Genomic DNA, 18,500 nt, shown 5'->3' with positions numbered 1-18,500 from the left:
TATCTTGTTCGCCGAAGGCAAAAGTTAATCAACTACCGTCACCTCCACAAGCAAACCTCGAACTCGCCATGTTCAAAAAGTAAAGCATCTCTTCACTCTTGAGCTGATGAGTGTGGTAAATTATCTTGCATATGCAGGTTTCAGCCATCGACGGACATCGCAGGTCAAACGCCTCTTAAATCATCTGTACAACGCTCCATCCGCGCAGGAGTTCTCGCTCAATGGAAAATCGAACCTGAAACCCTAGAGCAGATTTGGCCCAAGAAGGAGCCTCTTGTTCATGTGAAATGGTGCGTTTTCAAAACAACTGATTCTGTTTAACTTCGTCTGATTGCAGATGATCTGATTTACAAGATAGTAGAGAGCATGTCTCGATATACACTGTCCACAACGAACCACTGTTCTTCCAGCACTTTGATGGTCCATTGTATCCAACACTGCGATTATACCACAAGTGTGAGTTTTGGATAAGAGAAGTGGAAGTCCAGCTGGAAATTGATTGATATGAACAGATCCCTATATGTTACCGAAAGTGGGGATTGACCGTGGTGCAATCCGATTCCTGCTTGGTGGTGCACACATGATGTGCCCTGGACTTACCTCTGCTGGAGGTTATCTCCCACCCCCCAATGCTGCGTTGCCCGCTGGAGCGCTTGTCGGAATATACGCAGAAGGGAAAGAACATGCCGTCGGTGTCGGGATTACGAAACTCGGGACTGAAGAGATGCGAAAGGTGAATAAGGATATCGGAGTGGAAGTGGCCTCTTACCTAGGAGATGACCTTTGGGCGCTGCAAACCTTGTAGGAATAAAATGTCTTAGCATAGAATGTACAACAGTCTGGTCATGGGACCTACCAACAATTTATATCTGAGGGGCGTTCTTGTGCGACGCCCCTGCTTCGCCTTGCCTCGCGACAGGGAGCTAGAAGAGCACAGGAGCCCTTAAACGTGGATTGCCAGAATGATATTGCTCATAGTATCTGTAAAATGGAAGCCAACCCATATATGTTATATCCTCGGTCAGGGCCAGCGGTATGCCCAAGAGTGGCAATTCGTTATCAGATGATCACTTGGATGATCATTCAAATCTTTCGAACTTTGACGGAAATTAGCGGTTCTTTGTCTTTGCTTTATACCTTTCCTGAGCTTTTTTTCTGTTATCACCTTCCGTGATCTTCACATGGAAAATTCAGCTTCGTTTGCATATTCGGAGCCATTCACTCGTGCGGGTCCTCGAAAAAAGCGAAGACGAAAGCCATCAGGTGAACCGCCCCAGCCGCTGGAACAGCTGGAACGCACGAAAAAAGAACTGGAATCCAATACTGTCTGGCTATCCACTTGTCACGGTTCGTTTCTCCGCCGCAAGTCCTGTGGTGTTTTAGTTGTAATCCGATAATGATGAAGGCACGACCCCCTTTGTTTTCCAGAGATTCTCCAAGACGTTCTACAGGATCTATCTTTTGCTGCTTCAGAGGTGTTGTGCCTTGGTCTTGGAAGCCCTGTCTCGTCTCGGGACGCCCGGGCGCAGCTGGCGTTCCTCATCAGATTCTGTTCTCTTTGCGATATAGTGCGCCCATCACTCCCGTGTACCCTAGAATTGTGCATGACACTAGGTCCGTTCGTGCGACTTTCTGAATATAGGATCTCCAAAATGTGTCCGTCTATGATCCCGTCTTTACGGATGCAGACAGCGCGCTATTGCAAGCGCTCGGGATGCAGTGTCTGGCAGATAACAGAGCACGTACCTTCAGCATTGTATGCGGGCTATGTCCATTGAGCGCGTATCTATCTTTTATCTGTTCCAGAACGCGAAGCATCCCGTGATACGTCCAACCATCCTCTACATGCCGCATTGCGATATGGACCTGTACGAGAACATCATACGCGAGAACTGGACGCGCGAACAGCTATCCAATATCATCTTTATCGCAAACCGATTCAGCGATTACATTGACAAGTACGTCCGTCGCTCCCACACGCTGGTTCATATGATATCCAGGGTGCTTAACGTCCACGACCCCCCCACGCAGCAACCCTTTGTCAAAGTTGGAAACGGTATCCCCGTGTTTGTTACGACTAGGTAAGAATCAGAGCTAACTTGTCTTAGGCCGCGTGTTGACATCCCACGACCATTATCCAACATTAAGCACCCTTTCTAGATTCCCGACCCCTTCCCACGTCTGAATGTTACCCCACGGCATTTAACAATATCTCGGTTCAGTATGTACGGCGTCCGTTGCTGCCAGAGGACGACACTCTCTGGAGCTTCCGCCGTAAACAAGACAGCAATTCAATAGCAAGTTGAAGGACGTCATGTCTCAAAAGCTGTAAAGCTCCAACATTCATCCGTTCACCCACTGAATACTTCGGCACCTGCGACGGACCATTTTAGATATCAACGGGTGATGTCGGAACTGTGCGTTGATATCAAAGTGAAACACCAACAAGTTGTCAGATGCCGTGAAGACCGCTCGCGGATAGGCCTACAATATAGTTAACCTTAGGCACTTGTAGACAAGGACAACCAGATTCCCAGAGATGAATACAATACATGGGCAAAAAAGCGTGCATATACACAATTGAGGCAGGAGAGATTATAGACATAGCAGCTAGCATTCTGAATAGATGGGATTATAGGAAGCGAAACGATCTTCATCAGGGAAGGGGAGGGGGTCAAGCTCGAAGGGATAAAAATAAGGATCCATGGTGCCAATATATACGTGGGGTTGCATCCGCTGACGTCGGCGCTCCGCTGGAAGGGGCACAGAGGCTGGGTCAACGAAGGACTGGGTTGACGACCGCACCAGAGACGGAGTGGAGGGAATATCAGACTCGTCGTCAGAAGTGTCTTCTATGGCGTCAGGCACGGACAGATCATCTATTTCATCGGTATCATAGTACGGAAGGGGATCATCATATGCTGGAAGACTGGAGAGGAGAGGTGAGTCAATAATAGGGCCAAGCTCACATGGACGAATGAGTGGGGGATGGAACGGAGGGTATGGCACAGGATATGGTACAGCGATAGGCGGTGAATAATACGCAAGTTGGTTAAGAAGGTCGTCTGACGAGGACATGGGCGAGACCAAGGGGCTGGTTTGCAAATCTTCATCGTCTTCCACAGGCAATACTGAGACGCGAATTTGCTCCAAGTCCTCACCATCTTCACCAAGGGTTTCTAAGAGGGAGTCGAGCCACTCAGCTTCTGAAGCGTTCACATCAGCTCCACCACAATCAACTAGGTTACTAGCGTCGGGGAACATGAATGAGTCGATTTCTTCCTCAACCCCGTCGTCTTCATCGTCACCGTCTCCTTCGTCATCAAAGGAATATACAGAATTTACATCAGGCATAGGGTTTTGAACTTCACCGTCTTTAGGTGGAGTGCGAACAATCGAATTTTTGAGGAGCACCCATCGGTGCAGGCTGCAGTTATCTTTCCCGCCAATGGCTGTATGCAGCTTTGAACGGGCCAGATGAAGGAAATCGAAAGATTCTGTTGACATAGGATAGGCAAACGAGGTTGGATTGGAAGAGGGGGCGAGAGATGTGGCGTCTGGGGTAACACACGAGGGAGTGAGCTGAGACTCGTAGCGGCAGCCTAGTGCGTACGTACCGATGCTTGCGCGGTTAATATCACCGGTGTATACGATATACGATGAAAGGTTCAAAGAGAATAGTGCCGTTATTAGATTTACGGGCAAGTTTGTTAACCATACTTTAAATCAGTGCGCCAGGCAGTCTACTGGGGACGCGGCAGGATGCAAGTACTGGGTGTTTGATAGCAGGACGGCAGCGGTGCAGTTATGTAGACATGGTGGAGGAGGGGCTAAAAGATGGGGATGTGAGCTGAGGAGAGGCCGTGTTTATATAGTATTTTGCAAATAGACGATGTCGTGACTCAAAGTGACGGAGAAGCCGAATCGAAGCGAACCCCTCGGGGAGTGAATCTGCCCAGCCACATCTGGAACCAATCACGACCAATCACGACCAAACCCGACAATGTCACAAGATTAGCACGCCACCACGCCAGATATCACCACTCGGCGCTATATCAGGTCTTCCTATCAACCCGCTATAAACGGTGTATATACAAGATCTCAATTATCATCAGGGCATCCAGTAAAGTCACCGACGGCTGCGTGCTTCACCCCTCATCCATCGGGTCATCCTCCTCCTCATCCTTCGCCGTCTCTATCAGCTTCTTTATCTTGTTGACGCTCTTGGGTGAGATATCGCGCGCAACAGCAAGCCAATGAGCTGATTTGACCTCATCGCCTATCAGTCGGTACACTTTAGCCAGCTGGAAAACTACGTTAGACTCTTCTGGTGACGAGTCGCGGAGTAATTCCAGGTCTTGCAGCGCAGACTGTGTGTCAAGATAAGAATAAATCACATAAATTTAGTATTTGCAAATTTAGTCACTCTTAGTCCTTATCAGGTAAAATACTCACCGAGTACCTCTTTAAAGAGATAAGGATTTTTGCTCGACGATAACGCACAAGTGCATTATCGGGCGATAACCGTACCGCTTGGTCGAATAGCGAAAGTGCCACAGTCTTATCTCCGCGTCGCTCAACGGCCTGTGAGTCAAAAGCAGGGTGTCACGAAACGAGGGAAAAAGATTAGGGGAAAAAATAAAACAACACGTTTAGCCACCGATCAAATTCAACCAATCCCGTGATCACTCACCATCCCCACGCAACCCAGCAACACTGCGTTATTAGGGTGTATTTCGACGGCCTTCCGGTAGTGGTATTCTGCCAATCGGATTTTGCTCATCCTCAGATAACATGTTCCGAGGCCATACCTAATAAGATATCGTCAAATTCTACATGAAAACGGAATTTCAAGGTTATCAGACCAATGGAACTCACCATGCATTATAGTGTCGTGGATCAGTGCGTAAAGCTGACTGAAAGAACCCAATTGCCTTATCCAGATCCTCGTCAATTGACTCGTGTCCACTAAGCGTGTACGCATAGGCACACGAAGGGTCCAATTGTGCAGCACGACGGAAGCATGTCAGGGCTTGTGATCTCTCCTTTTGCAAAGAAAACAAATTGCCCACTGCAATCCAGGCCTGCGGCGACTGAGGATTTATGCTCAGTAACTCTTGTGCCAAATACGAGAGTTGGACGTTCTGCTGCAGATGCCATAATAGGGTTGAGTACACTTCCATATCCCACATTCGGAACGGTTCCAGCGATCGGACAGCTTTAAAAGCGCGCTCGGCCTAAAAACATGCGTATCAGTAACCTTAACTTTCCAGGTCGAAACAATAATAGTCCCATGGTCCGAATGGAAGGAAGAAGAGACATCCAATTAATTTACGTACTGAAGCATACTCAAGTCTCTCATAGTGCGCCCGACCAACCATTGCCAATACCCACGGCGAATTTTGGTGAATGAGGGGCAATTTTTCCAGTTCCAATAAACACTTCCGCGAGTCGTACATCGACAAGGCTCTTGTCGCACTGGCAAAGCGTCGCATCAGTTCATACACATAATGGTCCGCCATTTCTACGTCGTAAGCTTCCTGAGCGGCCTGCTCCTGCCCTGCTGTCCAGTTGCTCGGAGCAGGAGACACATCAGACCGTGGAGATTGTGCTGCATTTGAAGGTGGTGACGTGGACTGGGGGGCCTCTCCGTGAGTGAGTGCCTCTTCGTCATTCTCTGACTCTGCTAATCTTGAACGCGTGGTAACTCGTCGTCGCTCCCTGAGAGGTGGATGCTGTGATAAGAGACGAATTGTTAAAAGTTGCACCGAGAAGCATTAAGGGCAGATAAAACGCAGTGGATCTATATGACACCGCGGACATGCTAAGAATGATACCCTTACCTTGCTGGCTGGTTTGATATTGGCATTGCTCATTAGCCGAGTACTGCGACGAATTGGGACTCCTGAATTCACAGGTCGCTCGCTTTTTCCAGCAAGAGTGGTCCTAGTAGATGAGACGGGCTGAGAACGACGACCGGATGATGAGAAGAAGTTAGCAAATTTCAAGGCCGGGCGTGCGCGTGCCTTTTTCAGGGGTTCGTCCACTGTGGACTTAACTGCCTTGGACTTGACTACTTCAGCGCTGGGCTTTCGAACAGCTGATCGTAATTTCTTGTGCACAGGACCAGCTTCGTCAGCTGAAGAAAGAGGACGAGATGTAGTAGCCTGTGCCGAACCAACCACTGTTGCTTGTGTGCGACTTGGCCGCAAATGAGCTTGTACTTGAAGAAAAGAGTTATCTACCGGAAATATGGACGTGTCGTTGGCGGCACTGTAAGTAAAAGTCAGCGATAGGCACGATGGAGATGCTTTGAGGACTAACAGTGAATCACGAGGTAAAGGTGGGGGGCCCATTCGGAAAGGCTGTGGTGCTTGTGGTTCTGGTTTCCAGCCACGATGTGAGTTACCGGTAGAACCAACGTCTGGAGTAAAGAATCCAGCTCCAGTAGCTGTAGGTATTGATGGTGCAGGTTTCAGCTGAGCCTGCTCCTCTGGGGCAGTCCGCTTCACAGGTACTGACTTAGGAGGAAACAGTTCGTCGATTTCAGGGAAAGACCCTAAAGGTAGGACTTAGCAAAACTTCGCTAAAATCATCAGACAAAATGTACCAAGAGCACACAAGCCTTCGAATGCTTCCCATAACATTGGATTGAGAGCTAGTGCTTGGCGAAAGCTGAGAGACGCCTTTTCAGGAAGATTACCCTTCAAAGCCATTGTACCTGATCTACATCGCAATGCTGCTTCCTCTGGAAATGCACGCGCCGTCCGGGAGCCCATAGATTCTGTTAATACGGGATGGCTAACTCAATATCCACGAGCAAAAGATTAAAACGTGGCGTACGCGTTGGTGTGTAGGATGTATCCTGCAGGCTCTCCTCCAGTGCTTCACGCGCCTGTCTGTACCGACCGAGTGCTGTACAGCACTTTGCTTTAATTTCTAAGCATCCACTACACCGCATATCTGGAGGGTTATCGATGAGGCACATGGCAGAATGCGTTTGCCCGGCACACAAAAGCGTGGTAGCATACAGATGTCGAGCGTCGTGGTTCAGTTGGTTCATGGCGAAATAGCGTTCAGCATAGAACACGGCAGATTTTGTGAGATCTGAGTCGAGACATGTCCAGACTAGCGTGTGGAACCGTTGGGAAAGGTAAGGCAGGAAGGACTGAGTGGCTTCTTGTTGCATAGGACAGATCTAGCGCATTGAGCTGCTATCGCCTGCAAATAAAAAGCGGAAAAATTGGTGAATTTCACAGTGAAAGATACTCCCCAACGGTGAGCTTGATGGTGTCTCCCGAGTATGAAGATTAATTGGAGTGGCCTACAATGAAATACAAGACGGAAAGGTCGACCTCGTCGGCAATGTACCAAACGAACCGCGCCTGGAAAAGCACGTGACTGCCGCGTCACTCATATCTTGCACAGCCACTCATGTTTGCTTTCACACTAACAGGCAGTGTAGAAGGGCGCAAAGTACTACATTAGCATTACTGATCTACATGTATTTTCATTTTCTATCTCATCTCTCAGTGGCCATGGGGATCAGCCTCGGGTTTCGGTTCTATGAAATGCGTGTCATTAGTGTTTGCCATCATGATGCTCCAACAACTCCTTACCTGGTATGCATTGAATAGCGTCGTCGATCCGCAACAAAGATATGGCAGCCTCGTATGCAGATTTGAGACTGCGGACCTTGCTCATAGTAGGCTCCAGAACACCTGCTGCAACGTTGTCTCGCACATCTCCATTCATGAGGTCCAGACCGTAGCGGAGCAGAGCCTTTTTGGGGTCTCCCGCAGGAGCATTTTGTGCAGCGTTGTGATACGAACGGAGTTTGGCAACGAGCTCAGTCGAATCCTTTGCAGCGTTGATGGCAAGTTGCTTGGGAATGGAAAGAAGTGCACTCGCAAACTCTGCTATCGCCAGCTGTTCTCTCGAACCCTACATTTCCTTGAGTATCGAGTAATACTTCGAGAATAATAACCTGCACTTACAACTGTGGTAGCAAAGTTTTCAAGGTAAATGCTCAAAGCAGACTCCACTGCCCCTCCACCAGGGACAACGGCGCCACTTTCTAAAGTACGCTTGATCACAGACAACGTATCGTGCAATGCTCGTTCCATCTCATCCAGCATATAATCGTTTGCACCTCGTAGGACAATGGACGCCGAGCTCACAACTTTTGTTCCCTTGATCAAAATGAGTTCATCATCCGAGATACGCTCTTGAATGACTTCGTCGGCATAACCTAGATAACTCGACTCGTATGTTTCCTCTCCTTCGAGATTGGCAAGACTTGAAATCATGGTTCCGCCTGTTGCCTTCGCAATACGGCGGAGATCTTCCTTCCGACAACGACGTACGGCCATGGCTCCAGCTTCGACAAATTCTTTGAGGCATAGATCATCGATACCCTTTGTAGTCAGAACAACGTTGGCCCCTGCAGCCAGAATTTTACGGATGCGTTCCAGTGTAATCTCAGCTTCTCTTTAAATTTCGTGAAAATTAATGAAAGATTTTCTCGGGCGATCAAGTCACGCGAACGTACCGTTTCCTTATCTCCTCCAGTTGATTCGGATCATCTACCAATATCTGTACTCCCAACTGCATCCTCGTCTTTTGAAGATTGATATCTAAACAGGCAATTTTTGCACCTAGTATGCGCGTTTTCATGGCTGACGATAGCGTATCGTTCATAAAGCAATTCAAATGGGAAAATAAAGGGGAAACATACCTTGACTTGCGACTGTACAGTTGAGAGCATATCCCTGCACAAATAATGACTCCCGTGCACTTCTCCCGTGTGCTTTCAGCACGTTGACAGCTTTAACTGGATATTTTATGTCTCCACGCAAGTTAATTGTCTTGACAGCTAACATCGCATCAACAGCCATGGGTGCAAACAAATCATCATCGCTAATATACACCTTAGTAATCGAAAGCCAGAAATCAACAAGTCTATAAAACTCACTTTCCAATGATCTTGCTCGACATCGTCGTTTTCGCAGTATTGACAAGGGCATCTCTACCAAGGAGATCCACCTTTATGCTGAGTTGATCTTGCATAAACTTGACAGCCTCTCTGCACGCGAGCCTGTAACCAGTGATAATCGTAGTTGGGTGTATCTTCGCCTTGACAAGTTCATTGGCACGGCGGAGAAGCTCTGCTGCCACGATCACCACAGACGTTGTCCCATCGCCAACTTCTTTGTCTTGCTTCTGTGCAAGATCAACGAAAATCTTCCCAGCAGGATGTTCGACGGACAACAGAGAGAGAATAGTGGCGCCGTCGTTTGAGATCGTCACTTCCTGCAAAGACCATAAGCAAAGCAGACTTCAAGATCTGGAAAATTTACCCACCCCAATGTTATCCACGAGCATCTTGTCAAGACCCAGAGGACCTAGGGAGCTTTTCACAATATTCGCGATGGACTGTGCGGCGAGTACTGGTAGCCATCGATCGCATATGACGGTTAGATTGACATCCGGTTTCGTTTCTGCTGATAGCACTCACCATTTTGATCCCGGATGTCCTGTCCTGATACTCTGTCTCCACCAAGGAAAGCTCCAGCTCGGGGATCGCGTTGAAACATCTTGGATGAATTCGTTGAAGACAATCCAAATGAATCCGCACTTTTTGGTGCGACGCGCCAACGATTCTGAGACTGCTTACTTAACTTTCCTTATATAGTAAGCGCTGTAAATGTTGTAGCATGTCTCGCTCATCCTATCGAACTTCATGGAAGCATACTAGGCAGCCGTGTACTCAATCAGTGTCAAGCTAGTTTTCGTTTTCATAGAAATAATATTTAGAAGACATTAACAGGCACTATCACGAAATCACTAGCACGAATGGATGTAACACTCGAGAATGACACCGAGACATAAAGTCCAAAGCTTGACGAAACAGAAGAATGATATATCAAGAGTGAACAATAAATAGGAGAATAGAAAAGAGATGATTGTAAATGGCAAATGTAACGAACAAAAACACCAGACTGAATCAAAGCCATTCTGTCTACTCCAACTCCACATATCACAAGTGAAGAAAGTCTTAGGAAATGTCCAGTGCGGGGGACAGAGAAGGAGGTAACAGCGTGTTTTAGGCGCAAGCGGGAAAATAGTAAGTTCGGCTGAAATGCGAATAGAAAATAGAAACGAAAAAGATGTGTGGAGGACAGCGGTGCGATGACCGTCCATTGACATATATAAAAACAGATGAGCGAGCTGATATGCAACGGTTGTCACATATGATGCGTGATAGTGATACTAGTCAGACAAATGGAGCGTTGGAATGCGATCGATTGAATGGCTAAGGAGACTGAACGAAGTTCGGATGCTAGTGTGTTCTTGTCAAGTTTGTTTAGGAGGGCTTCGGGTGCGAGACGGATGCGAAAATGTATATCGGACACGCCGCAGAGAGCATAGAGCATAACGAGCGTAATGGAATGAGATAAGCATAACTGAGACGTGAAAGTCTTTATTCTGGTAACGGTCGTAGATGGGTGTCTGAGACGGAAGACATCGGAGTGTCGTGTTGATTATGAATTACGAAAGAACATGATTTGGCGGAGACGATCTGCCTTCATTGGCACAGAAAACATTAATTGGGAAAGACAAAACAGGAGCCCTCGAGGAGCATTAAGGTGTGCAGCTTGCAGGCACTGACATTGACAGGGTATTATCAATAAGCCATGCGGGAAGAGCCTAAAGTTTCGGCCCTAACCATCGGAACGCGACTGAGCCTCTTCGCTTTGGATAAGACGTTTTTGGTCGGAGGAGGGCATGGACTATCGCCGATATCAGTCTCGTCGTCATCAGAGTGAGCAGCGGAATTTCCGTCCTCTGCCAAGGTGGAGAGGCCACCGCCACGACGAGTACGAGCAGCATTCGCGGCCGCAAAAAGTTGAGTTGCACCGGCGGTTGGCGCGGTATTCCTCTTAGGCTGATGGGACAAGGCAGACATCTTCAAGGCCCCATCACCATACGCGTAAGACTTGGTGCGTCCAAACTTGGCCTTGCGGAATTGGTCCAAGTCTTCTTTGCGGGATAGTGCGTGAACGGGATCGTCCATCGTCACGTATCCTCGGGGCTGGCAGCGCATCGCCGATTGCTTAAAGTATTCGCAGTAACCACCTTCGAGGACGTACACTTCAGGGTAGTGGATTTTGGGGTATACGTGGTTGTTGAGTGCACGGTCCTTGGAACGAAGATGCTTGGCGCTGACGCGTAATTTAGAATCAGCATGTTTACAACAGAAGAGAGGATGAAACGTACAAAGTAGGGGCACGTTTTGCGCTAAACTCGCAGTGGAATACGACAATAGTCTTCCTGTTCACATCACCGCTAACGCAGGGCCTGGGTGTTGCTTTACCAAGTAAAAATTCTTCAACACCGATGGGTGTGTTAATGTTGACAGCGCCGGGGATATGTCCACCATTATATTCGTAATCAAAACGACAATCGATGACATGGAAATCTGCAATTTGGTTGTTGTAAGCACCGTCAAGGAGGGAGTCCAGCTACAGATAGCGAATAAAATTAGTACACCGACAATAAATTTGATTGAAGGTGACGCACGGTCTGAGCATTGATCCTCATCAGCCCATCCTCCCTAACACGGTGGCAGGGCAAAATTTTCCCATGGGCCTCATTGTCGCCGAAACCAGGCATACCGGCGACCATAAACCTTGCAGAAGGACTTTCTTGCAGGTCCCTCTTGACCATAGCCATAGCTCCAGTGAGCGGCCTGAAATCTTCTGTTCCATCACACCGACGAAGGGTTTTAACCTGTTGTCTCTTGGCATATGCCTGAGCCGGAGACGACATGTCGGGGCCGTCAAACGAAGATTCGTCGGAGAAAGAGTCAAGTGCAGTGGGGGGTAACATTGCGGAGAAGGCACGACGTGTAGGAGGAAGTCGGCTCTGCACTTGCTCCTCAATTGGAGAAGTCTCTGAGGTGAGAACGGGGTATGCGGATTTGATCTCAGAAGGTTGGACTAAAGCAGAAAATACAGGACGGCGGGGTCTCTTGTTAAGGTTGGAGGGAACTCCGAGACCTTGTAAAAGGGGCTTGTTGAAATTGGTCAGAATGGGTCCGCTCGACATTCTCTCGAGTTTATGCTGAGATGGAGATGAAGGAGCAGGAGATGAGGAGACGTCATGTTCAACTCGGCGTACAGAGTCAGGTGATAAGGAACGACGTTTCTTGGGCTGAGGACCAACAGGTGATTCGGTCTTGGAGGGAGACATCGTCTCAAAAAACAGGTTGTTGAATCCAGTAATCGTTGGAGCCGCCGAGAGAGGCGGCGAGCCTAAGACGTCCCTCCTTACGGAGAGGGGTGCGGAGTCAACGTCCATGGCATCTCCTGCGCCTGGAGAGGGAGGCTGACAACGAGATAATGTCAGCCACCACGCCTGATTCAAAAGTAACCCAAGATGAAACATAAACGCACGACAGTATACATATTCTCATCGGTCTTGGATTCTGACACCTTCATGGATTCAGGCGCAAACCATTCAGTAGGTAAGGCACTTCGCTGAATACGCTTTGCATTTGATTGAGAGGAACCCGACTTCAAGGTAGAGGTAGGGGGTTCACTAGGTGCTACACCGTTACTCATATCACGCCCGAACATCCTAGCTGCACTGGTAAACGCGCGGGGACGACCGAGTCTTCCGGTCTCCTTTGCAGGAACAAGTATTTTGGGTGGTGCTGGAGAGATATCCATAGGCTCGTCACGTCCATGGTCTGAGGAGAGAGCGATTGTATCGCGTGGAGGAGAGTTCAAGGACATGGTAGAAGCGAAGGAAAGTTCGAGATCAGAGGAAAGGAATTCATCGACGTCGTCGCGTGGGCGCTGAAGCTGCTGGGTCCGCTTGCGCGAAAGAGCGGGTGGCGCCTGTAGATATTGTGTTGAGGAAGAAGAGATAGTGAAGAAAGCCATTTCGTCAGATACGGTATAAAGTTGTCTTTTCTGTTTCTTGCTTGGGTGAGGATCTGTGAGGCGGTCCATGAAGGAGATGGACATGATGGTGATAGAACAAGTGGGACGGTAGGCCGATGCAGGTGTATTGTAGAGCGTGAGGGACGTGAAGGTAATGGTACACGCGACGCAGTTTGAAGTATACAACCAAGTTGAAGGTGAGAGAGAGAGACAGGAACAGAAATAGGAGGACAGACCGAGGAAGGTGGCCCGAAGGTTTGGGTCGTGGCCAGGGGTTTAATTTTAAAACAACTGGACTGTAAGAACGACGATAATGAATATTAGCACTGATAGGTCTGAATCTGACATAGCCGTATGAGACGCGCGTGGTATGTTTCATTGTTCGCCAAAGAAGGACATACGTCCACCAGTCGAAACATACCGGCACGGGCCGTGTGGTGGTGGCATGCAAAGGTGGACAGAGAAGCTCACCTGGGCGTAAGGAATGTGTTGACGGAGGAGGCCGCGCCTGGAGAGAAACAAAGAAAAACGTGTTTTAGCGTCTGACGGTTGAAGCACCAACAAGTTGGTCAAAGAAAGGCTCGAAGGCATTCTCACGGGGAATTTGAACAGGAAGGTTACGCAAACTCTGTTGTGGACAGTTGTGGGTCCACTGCCTATCCCGAACAGTCAGCCCCGCGCTTCTTTCTCTCCCTCGACACATACCAGAAAATATATAATATGCAGTCCTCGTCTTTTCCAAAAAGACCTTGCTAGTGAATATCCGCGCTGTCCTCCGGTGCAATATGTCGTCGCAGGAGCTCAAGTATTATTTGACGGCTATTTCTTGTTTGCCCTTCCTTTGCTCAACGTTCGTTTTCATCACGTGACCGCTTTTGTTTCATCGTCACCTTGACGCCAGCGAGCCACGTCGAACCAGCCCGGTCCGTTTGATCCATCATAATGAACTCCTGCCATTTCCGGCCATACTCCACTTCCTGGCCACAATTCCACTCAACATTCCACTAGTCTTACAGGTTACTTCGGTACATAACATTCTTAGTCACTACAACTTCACGTATTTCAAACCAGTCACGCCAGCATCGCATCTCTCTTCCCAAGCGTCGAACGGGGATTCGCAAAATCAACGCTATCCCACCTGCGTTCAGAGGACGTGTAAGAAGACGTAAACTGTATTATCTCGAGAGCACCTACGGCAGGAACACGTTTTGCAACTTGTCATAGTGCACTTCAGGGTATTTTTCACCGATGATCTTGATCAGCGAGGTGAAAACGATCTGTTCAATCCATCGTGCCATTTTAGTCATCATACCCAAGCTTAATGAAACTTGAAACGCACGTCGTAGCCTTCAGCGGTAAGATGGAGGCCGTCGGACAAATATTTCGACAATGATTTTTCATCCTTCCCGGCGGCTTCCCAAATAGACGTCCAGATATCAGCAACAGGCAACTCTTCCTTCAGCCCGACTTCCTTAACGGCCTCCGCATACGATTTAGTCACGTCAAACACGCGGCTGTCCCACTGATAAGTGTTCACAGGCGGGGGTGTAATAAGAATAATGCGAGTATCCGGAGAGTAGTGCGCCGATGTAGGCGACGTAACCATCTGGACCAGGTGACTGAGATTGGCTTTGAATCTGTCCCGAGGGACGTGTTGGGGACTGGGAGCAGGTGAAGCATCGTTGGCACCATACCAGATGGTGAGAATGCGAACTTTGGGGACGTGCTGTTGCTCATGCTGCTTTGCGAATACCTACATATATCAATGCAGATAACCACATAATTTAGTAATATATCACCGCAGAAAAAAAATCCTGGAAAGATAACATACCTGTTCAAAAACAGGGATAGCCCAATCGGTCTGGTAGCCACCGAACCCACGATTAATGACGTCCAGTTTACGGGCGTAGACATCTACAGAGTGATGCGATAAGAGACCATCTTTGATCTAGGGCGAAAGAGCAACTTGCAGGATAATCGCTGAGCAAAAGCATTGGGTTCCCAGCCTCCCTGGGTTAACGAATCTCCTAGAAGCATGATAGCATCCTGAACGTTCGCAGCCATGTCGATAGTAGTTCGGGGTATGTTTTTAAGCTCTACACAGATATAAAGTTAAGATCTAGCAATCATGTCAACATTTCAGACGATCTGTAAGGATGATTGCGATATACTATGCTCACCTAGCGCAACTCTACTCCGTGGTTAGTCGGTGGGAAGCCGGATATCTTGAACAGCGCGTATTCCTTTGTGATTCCCCTATTTAACAGGAGGATCAAAACCTATACATAGTACACGGGGATTTCACAAATAAAACCAAGATAAAAACTCACTGTCACTGTCAGTGTGCAGTTGCTAGCATCTCGGGAAAATACCGGGCAAATTCCGTGCTGTCCCAAGGGAGAAAATACCATTTCGGGAAGTTCCGCTCCTTTGATCCTATGGTCGAACTCGAAAGTCGAATACCTCTTCGCGTCTCGAATTGCAAGGCTTATGTGTGGGATGTGGACGGTAAGGAATATACGTTTGTCGTACCTGATATCAGTCTTACGCCGGACAAGGGCAGATATCGCAACTCTTCGATCCAAACACCATATCTGCGGGATCTTGGCTGGCACTCTGCCCCATCTTTCCCAGCAGAATGTGTTCTTAGGCGTACCGTTGTTGTTGATGCCAGAGGAGGTGGCCTTTCTTGTCGAGAGTGGTAAGCACGCACGCACTACCTTACGCGCCCCACAGAGACTGATGCCACCGTGCAGAACTTGCCGTTCTCGTTGACGATTCAGTTGCTCATCACGATCCTTCAACCTCATCGATGCAGCGCTGGAACACTCAGAGAGTCGATGATATCAAGCGTCAGATTTCCCTCGCGCAAGAAAAAGAAGTGAAGGAGGCCGCAACTTTCGGTCGTGCCATGTCTGAGGATGCGATCCGTAAACGGAAAGAGCGCGAGAGCCGCCGTGCGCAAGAAAAGGCTAACACATCAGATCCTACAGACATCTCACTGTTCAATGCACCATCCGACGAGCCCTCATCCCGGCCGAATCAAGACGTCTCTGCGTCTCAGCCCCCCAATCCTGCTTCGTCTTCTGACACTCCCTATGCCGTGCAGATCCCTGGACCTTCCTCCTCCTTAGGGTGGTATGTTTCTTCTGAGCACTTCTACCCAACGCTAGCTGCAGCAAAGGAAGCTGGAATATGGGAGTACCCCTCAACCCTCGCTGAGCGTGCTCGATGCGGCGTCTTTCGCGGTCTGCTCGAGCAGGGCTATTTCATGGGCGGGGGGATTAAATTCGGCGGTGATTTCTTGGTTTATCCCGGTTCGCACCTCGCGCCCTCTCTCGTTTTGATATTTCCTCTCTGATTATGTGCCTTGATGACGCTTGGTAGGTGACCCACTGCGATATCATTCACACTTCGTCGCAACAGTCATAGAATCCTCAACTGCTGTCCTCCGTCCCATGGAAATAGTCGCTCACGGTCGACTCGGGACTGGTACTAAAAAGGCACACCTGTTGTGTCAATGGGATGACGAAAAGAAAGAAGTAGAGTTTTTCTCTATCGAGTGGGCAGGCTTCGGTTGAGTGGTACTGCTTTTACTACTTCTATTTGAGAAAAAGCTGTCATCCTTTCTGATGGGCCTTCTCATTCTTTTCTCGGCGGATGGGAGATTGCGGGCCTTGGCACTACCGCGTGTAGTTTCATTGTACCCTCGGGCGACAGCTGTCTCGGGCTCACGTTCGGGCTCGGGCTCGGGGGAACACCACCGCTACACACGAACCAGAGATATCATAAAACCTAAATAAATATACACGTTATCCATCCATTAATCAAAAGGAGGGGTTACTGAACAAGTGAAAGCTGTATGATAGAGTTGAGATAGAGTTAAGAAACATGTGCAGAGTCAATCCGTCATCCTTGGCGATGGACCTTCCTAATCCAATTTCCGTCGTGCATTGTTTAATGCCCGTGTAGCACTACTACTAACACTCCGGGTATCATACCTAGTAGCCGTTGTAGATCGCTTGGGAGCGGTGGGAGCTCTTATAGTCTCCTTGACTGGACTTAGCTCGATCCCTGCACCCTCCTCCGCTTGTTCGGCTCCATCACTCAAGGCACTCCTATGGCCCTTTGCAGCCTTCGCACCGCTTCCCCCACCCACGCTCAGAACTCTCACGATCAGATCGTTGAGCCATATAACTACTGAAAAGATAGGAATGCGGATGGGAACGAGTGGTGACGGGTAGCGTGTCGCGTCAGGCGAGTCGCGCGCGGCTGACGTTGGGTTGTAGGGATCTTGTGGCACTGGACGGGCATGCATGGCCATGATGATGAACTTGGAGAGGGGACAGAACATATGTGAGGTGTCAGCAGGGGGACAGTACAGGGAATAGCTTACAGCGGGAAACATGAGGGCGAAAAGCGCCGCGTTGGCTAGTCCGCTGCCCCATGTACAGATTGCGGCGGAGGGGAGGCCTATAGAGCGGTGAGTCAAAATAGCTCAAGGACGGAGGAATACGTGGTGTGAGAGAATGTACTAACCAAACGCAAAATAGAAAGCCCATCGTTCTTCGAGATGTCGCACTCGTCGTGAGAGCGATAACCCACGGGCAACCCAAATAAATCTGCAAGAAGCAAGGCGATAACTGAGAACGCAACAGTGAATATCTTGGGGAACACGACTCACTCGAAGCAATAATAACTTTTCATTCCGGTAAAATTTGAATGCATTTCAAAAGGGGGGGATACAAGTGGCTACTTACGCGTCGACCCAACACATGAATGCGAAACTTGCAAACTGTCCGAGATATGGCACGGATCCAATAGCAAACGATACGACGACAGAGGTAAAGACCATTACTGCTCGGTACGCGGAGGTGGCCAGCGTGTTAAGCAGGCCATTGTACGAGACGGGCTGCTGCTGCGCGGCACGAGTTCCGTGCTGAAGAACAAGAGTGCGCTTTGCAATGAGATTGCACCACGAGCCCTAGTTAGATAATTATAAGTAATCAATGTACTACACGCCAACATTGAAGGTATTTATCACGGATCTGATATCAAACTGGCAGGGTCAAAGGGGAAGCACTGACATTTAGATATAACGATGCACCCACTACCGGAAGCAGCCAAAGAATCTGGTAGAACCACCCAACATTGCGATGTAGCCAGCTTGGATGGTCGCGTAAGAGAGGATGAAGGAGCAGGTCGAACATGTATATTGAAGTCAAGGAAACGGTATTAAGAAGAAGAGATTTCAAGACATTAGAACGGATCTCAGGGTCGCTGTCGAAGAACTTGTAGGTGAATACGATAAGGCTGGACAGGCCAGACAATACCTTCTTACAGTCGTGACGACGATGTCCCATCTGAAAGCCGCCACCAAACCTTTCCATGCATGCAGCGATTGTAGCTTGAGGGTGTCTGAAAGAGACAGGAATGTTGGGTATAAAGACCTAGAAGACTGCTGTTGTTTATGAGAGTGGGTAAAGGTAACAGGGTAGTAGTCGGATGGGACGGCCTTTGGACGTATTGCTGGTCTCGACATGGGTCCAA

At 48.7% G+C, this 18,500-nt stretch overlaps 9 protein-coding genes across 9 annotated transcripts; 2 read left to right on the top strand and 7 right to left on the bottom strand.

Annotated features, from left to right (window-relative positions):
* Positions 1–10: 10 nt before the first annotated feature.
* Positions 11–945, top strand: SERLADRAFT_475582 (uncharacterized protein; the record flags this gene model as incomplete). Its single annotated transcript, XM_007321896.1, has 4 exons — positions 11–79; positions 138–290; positions 359–456; positions 513–945. 4 exons carry the CDS (start codon positions 69–71, stop codon positions 803–805), a joined length of 555 nt encoding a protein of 184 aa, XP_007321958.1.
* Positions 946–1,187: 242 nt separating this feature from the next.
* Positions 1,188–1,959, top strand: SERLADRAFT_335274 (uncharacterized protein; the record flags this gene model as incomplete). Its single annotated transcript, XM_007321895.1, has 4 exons — positions 1,188–1,366; positions 1,406–1,568; positions 1,643–1,756; positions 1,780–1,959. Coding segments are annotated over 4 exons (636 nt in total), but the record flags the coding sequence as incomplete, so codon positions are not given.
* Positions 1,935–3,899, bottom strand: SERLADRAFT_475572 (uncharacterized protein; the record flags this gene model as incomplete). The annotated part of the gene is made up of 2 exons (XM_007321894.1): positions 1,935–3,557; positions 3,618–3,899. The coding sequence occupies one exon, from the start codon at positions 3,505–3,507 to the stop codon at positions 2,611–2,613; it is 897 nt and encodes a 298-aa protein (XP_007321956.1).
* A 94-nt stretch (positions 3,900–3,993) lies between these two features.
* Positions 3,994–7,189, bottom strand: SERLADRAFT_452141 (uncharacterized protein; the record flags this gene model as incomplete). The annotated part of the gene is made up of 9 exons (XM_007321893.1): positions 3,994–4,370; positions 4,456–4,584; positions 4,694–4,811; positions 4,879–5,237; positions 5,340–5,735; positions 5,844–6,273; positions 6,325–6,559; positions 6,611–6,784; positions 6,844–7,189. The coding sequence occupies 9 exons, from the start codon at positions 7,187–7,189 to the stop codon at positions 4,149–4,151; spliced, it is 2,409 nt and encodes an 802-aa protein (XP_007321955.1).
* A 234-nt stretch (positions 7,190–7,423) lies between these two features.
* SERLADRAFT_475568 (uncharacterized protein) lies at positions 7,424–9,634 on the bottom strand (the record flags this gene model as incomplete). Its single annotated transcript, XM_007321892.1, has 8 exons — positions 7,424–7,564; positions 7,620–7,944; positions 7,998–8,490; positions 8,552–8,678; positions 8,738–8,919; positions 8,975–9,312; positions 9,364–9,449; positions 9,518–9,634. 8 exons carry the CDS (start codon positions 9,594–9,596, stop codon positions 7,530–7,532), a joined length of 1,665 nt encoding a protein of 554 aa, XP_007321954.1.
* A 160-nt stretch (positions 9,635–9,794) lies between these two features.
* Positions 9,795–12,950, bottom strand: SERLADRAFT_363175 (uncharacterized protein; the record flags this gene model as incomplete). The annotated part of the gene is made up of 4 exons (XM_007321891.1): positions 9,795–11,225; positions 11,281–11,525; positions 11,584–12,390; positions 12,462–12,950. 4 exons carry the CDS (start codon positions 12,948–12,950, stop codon positions 10,688–10,690), a joined length of 2,079 nt encoding a protein of 692 aa, XP_007321953.1.
* Positions 12,951–13,931: 981 nt separating this feature from the next.
* Positions 13,932–15,312, bottom strand: SERLADRAFT_417435 (uncharacterized protein; the record flags this gene model as incomplete). The annotated part of the gene is made up of 7 exons (XM_007321890.1): positions 13,932–14,088; positions 14,145–14,227; positions 14,290–14,703; positions 14,782–14,864; positions 14,921–15,069; positions 15,131–15,206; positions 15,281–15,312. The coding sequence occupies 5 exons, from the start codon at positions 15,012–15,014 to the stop codon at positions 14,022–14,024; spliced, it is 741 nt and encodes a 246-aa protein (XP_007321952.1).
* Positions 15,313–15,367: 55 nt separating this feature from the next.
* Positions 15,368–16,255, bottom strand: SERLADRAFT_475560 (uncharacterized protein; the record flags this gene model as incomplete). Its single annotated transcript, XM_007321889.1, has 1 exon — positions 15,368–16,255. A coding segment is annotated over one exon (393 nt), but the record flags the coding sequence as incomplete, so codon positions are not given.
* On the bottom strand, positions 16,228–18,492 carry SERLADRAFT_452135 (uncharacterized protein; the record flags this gene model as incomplete). The annotated part of the gene is made up of 9 exons (XM_007321888.1): positions 16,228–16,264; positions 16,337–17,283; positions 17,347–17,423; positions 17,490–17,572; positions 17,635–17,649; positions 17,711–17,934; positions 18,038–18,230; positions 18,284–18,408; positions 18,442–18,492. The coding sequence occupies 8 exons, from the start codon at positions 18,490–18,492 to the stop codon at positions 16,882–16,884; spliced, it is 1,170 nt and encodes a 389-aa protein (XP_007321950.1).
* Positions 18,493–18,500: the final 8 nt, after the last annotated feature.

Source organism: Serpula lacrymans (assembly GCF_000218685.1).
Source record: "Serpula lacrymans var. lacrymans S7.9 unplaced genomic scaffold SERLAscaffold_12, whole genome shotgun sequence".
Taxonomy (NCBI): Eukaryota; Fungi; Basidiomycota; class Agaricomycetes; order Boletales; family Serpulaceae; genus Serpula; species Serpula lacrymans.
The sequence above is the reverse complement of the archived record's forward strand: the minus strand, read 5'-3'. Positions and strand labels throughout refer to the sequence as shown.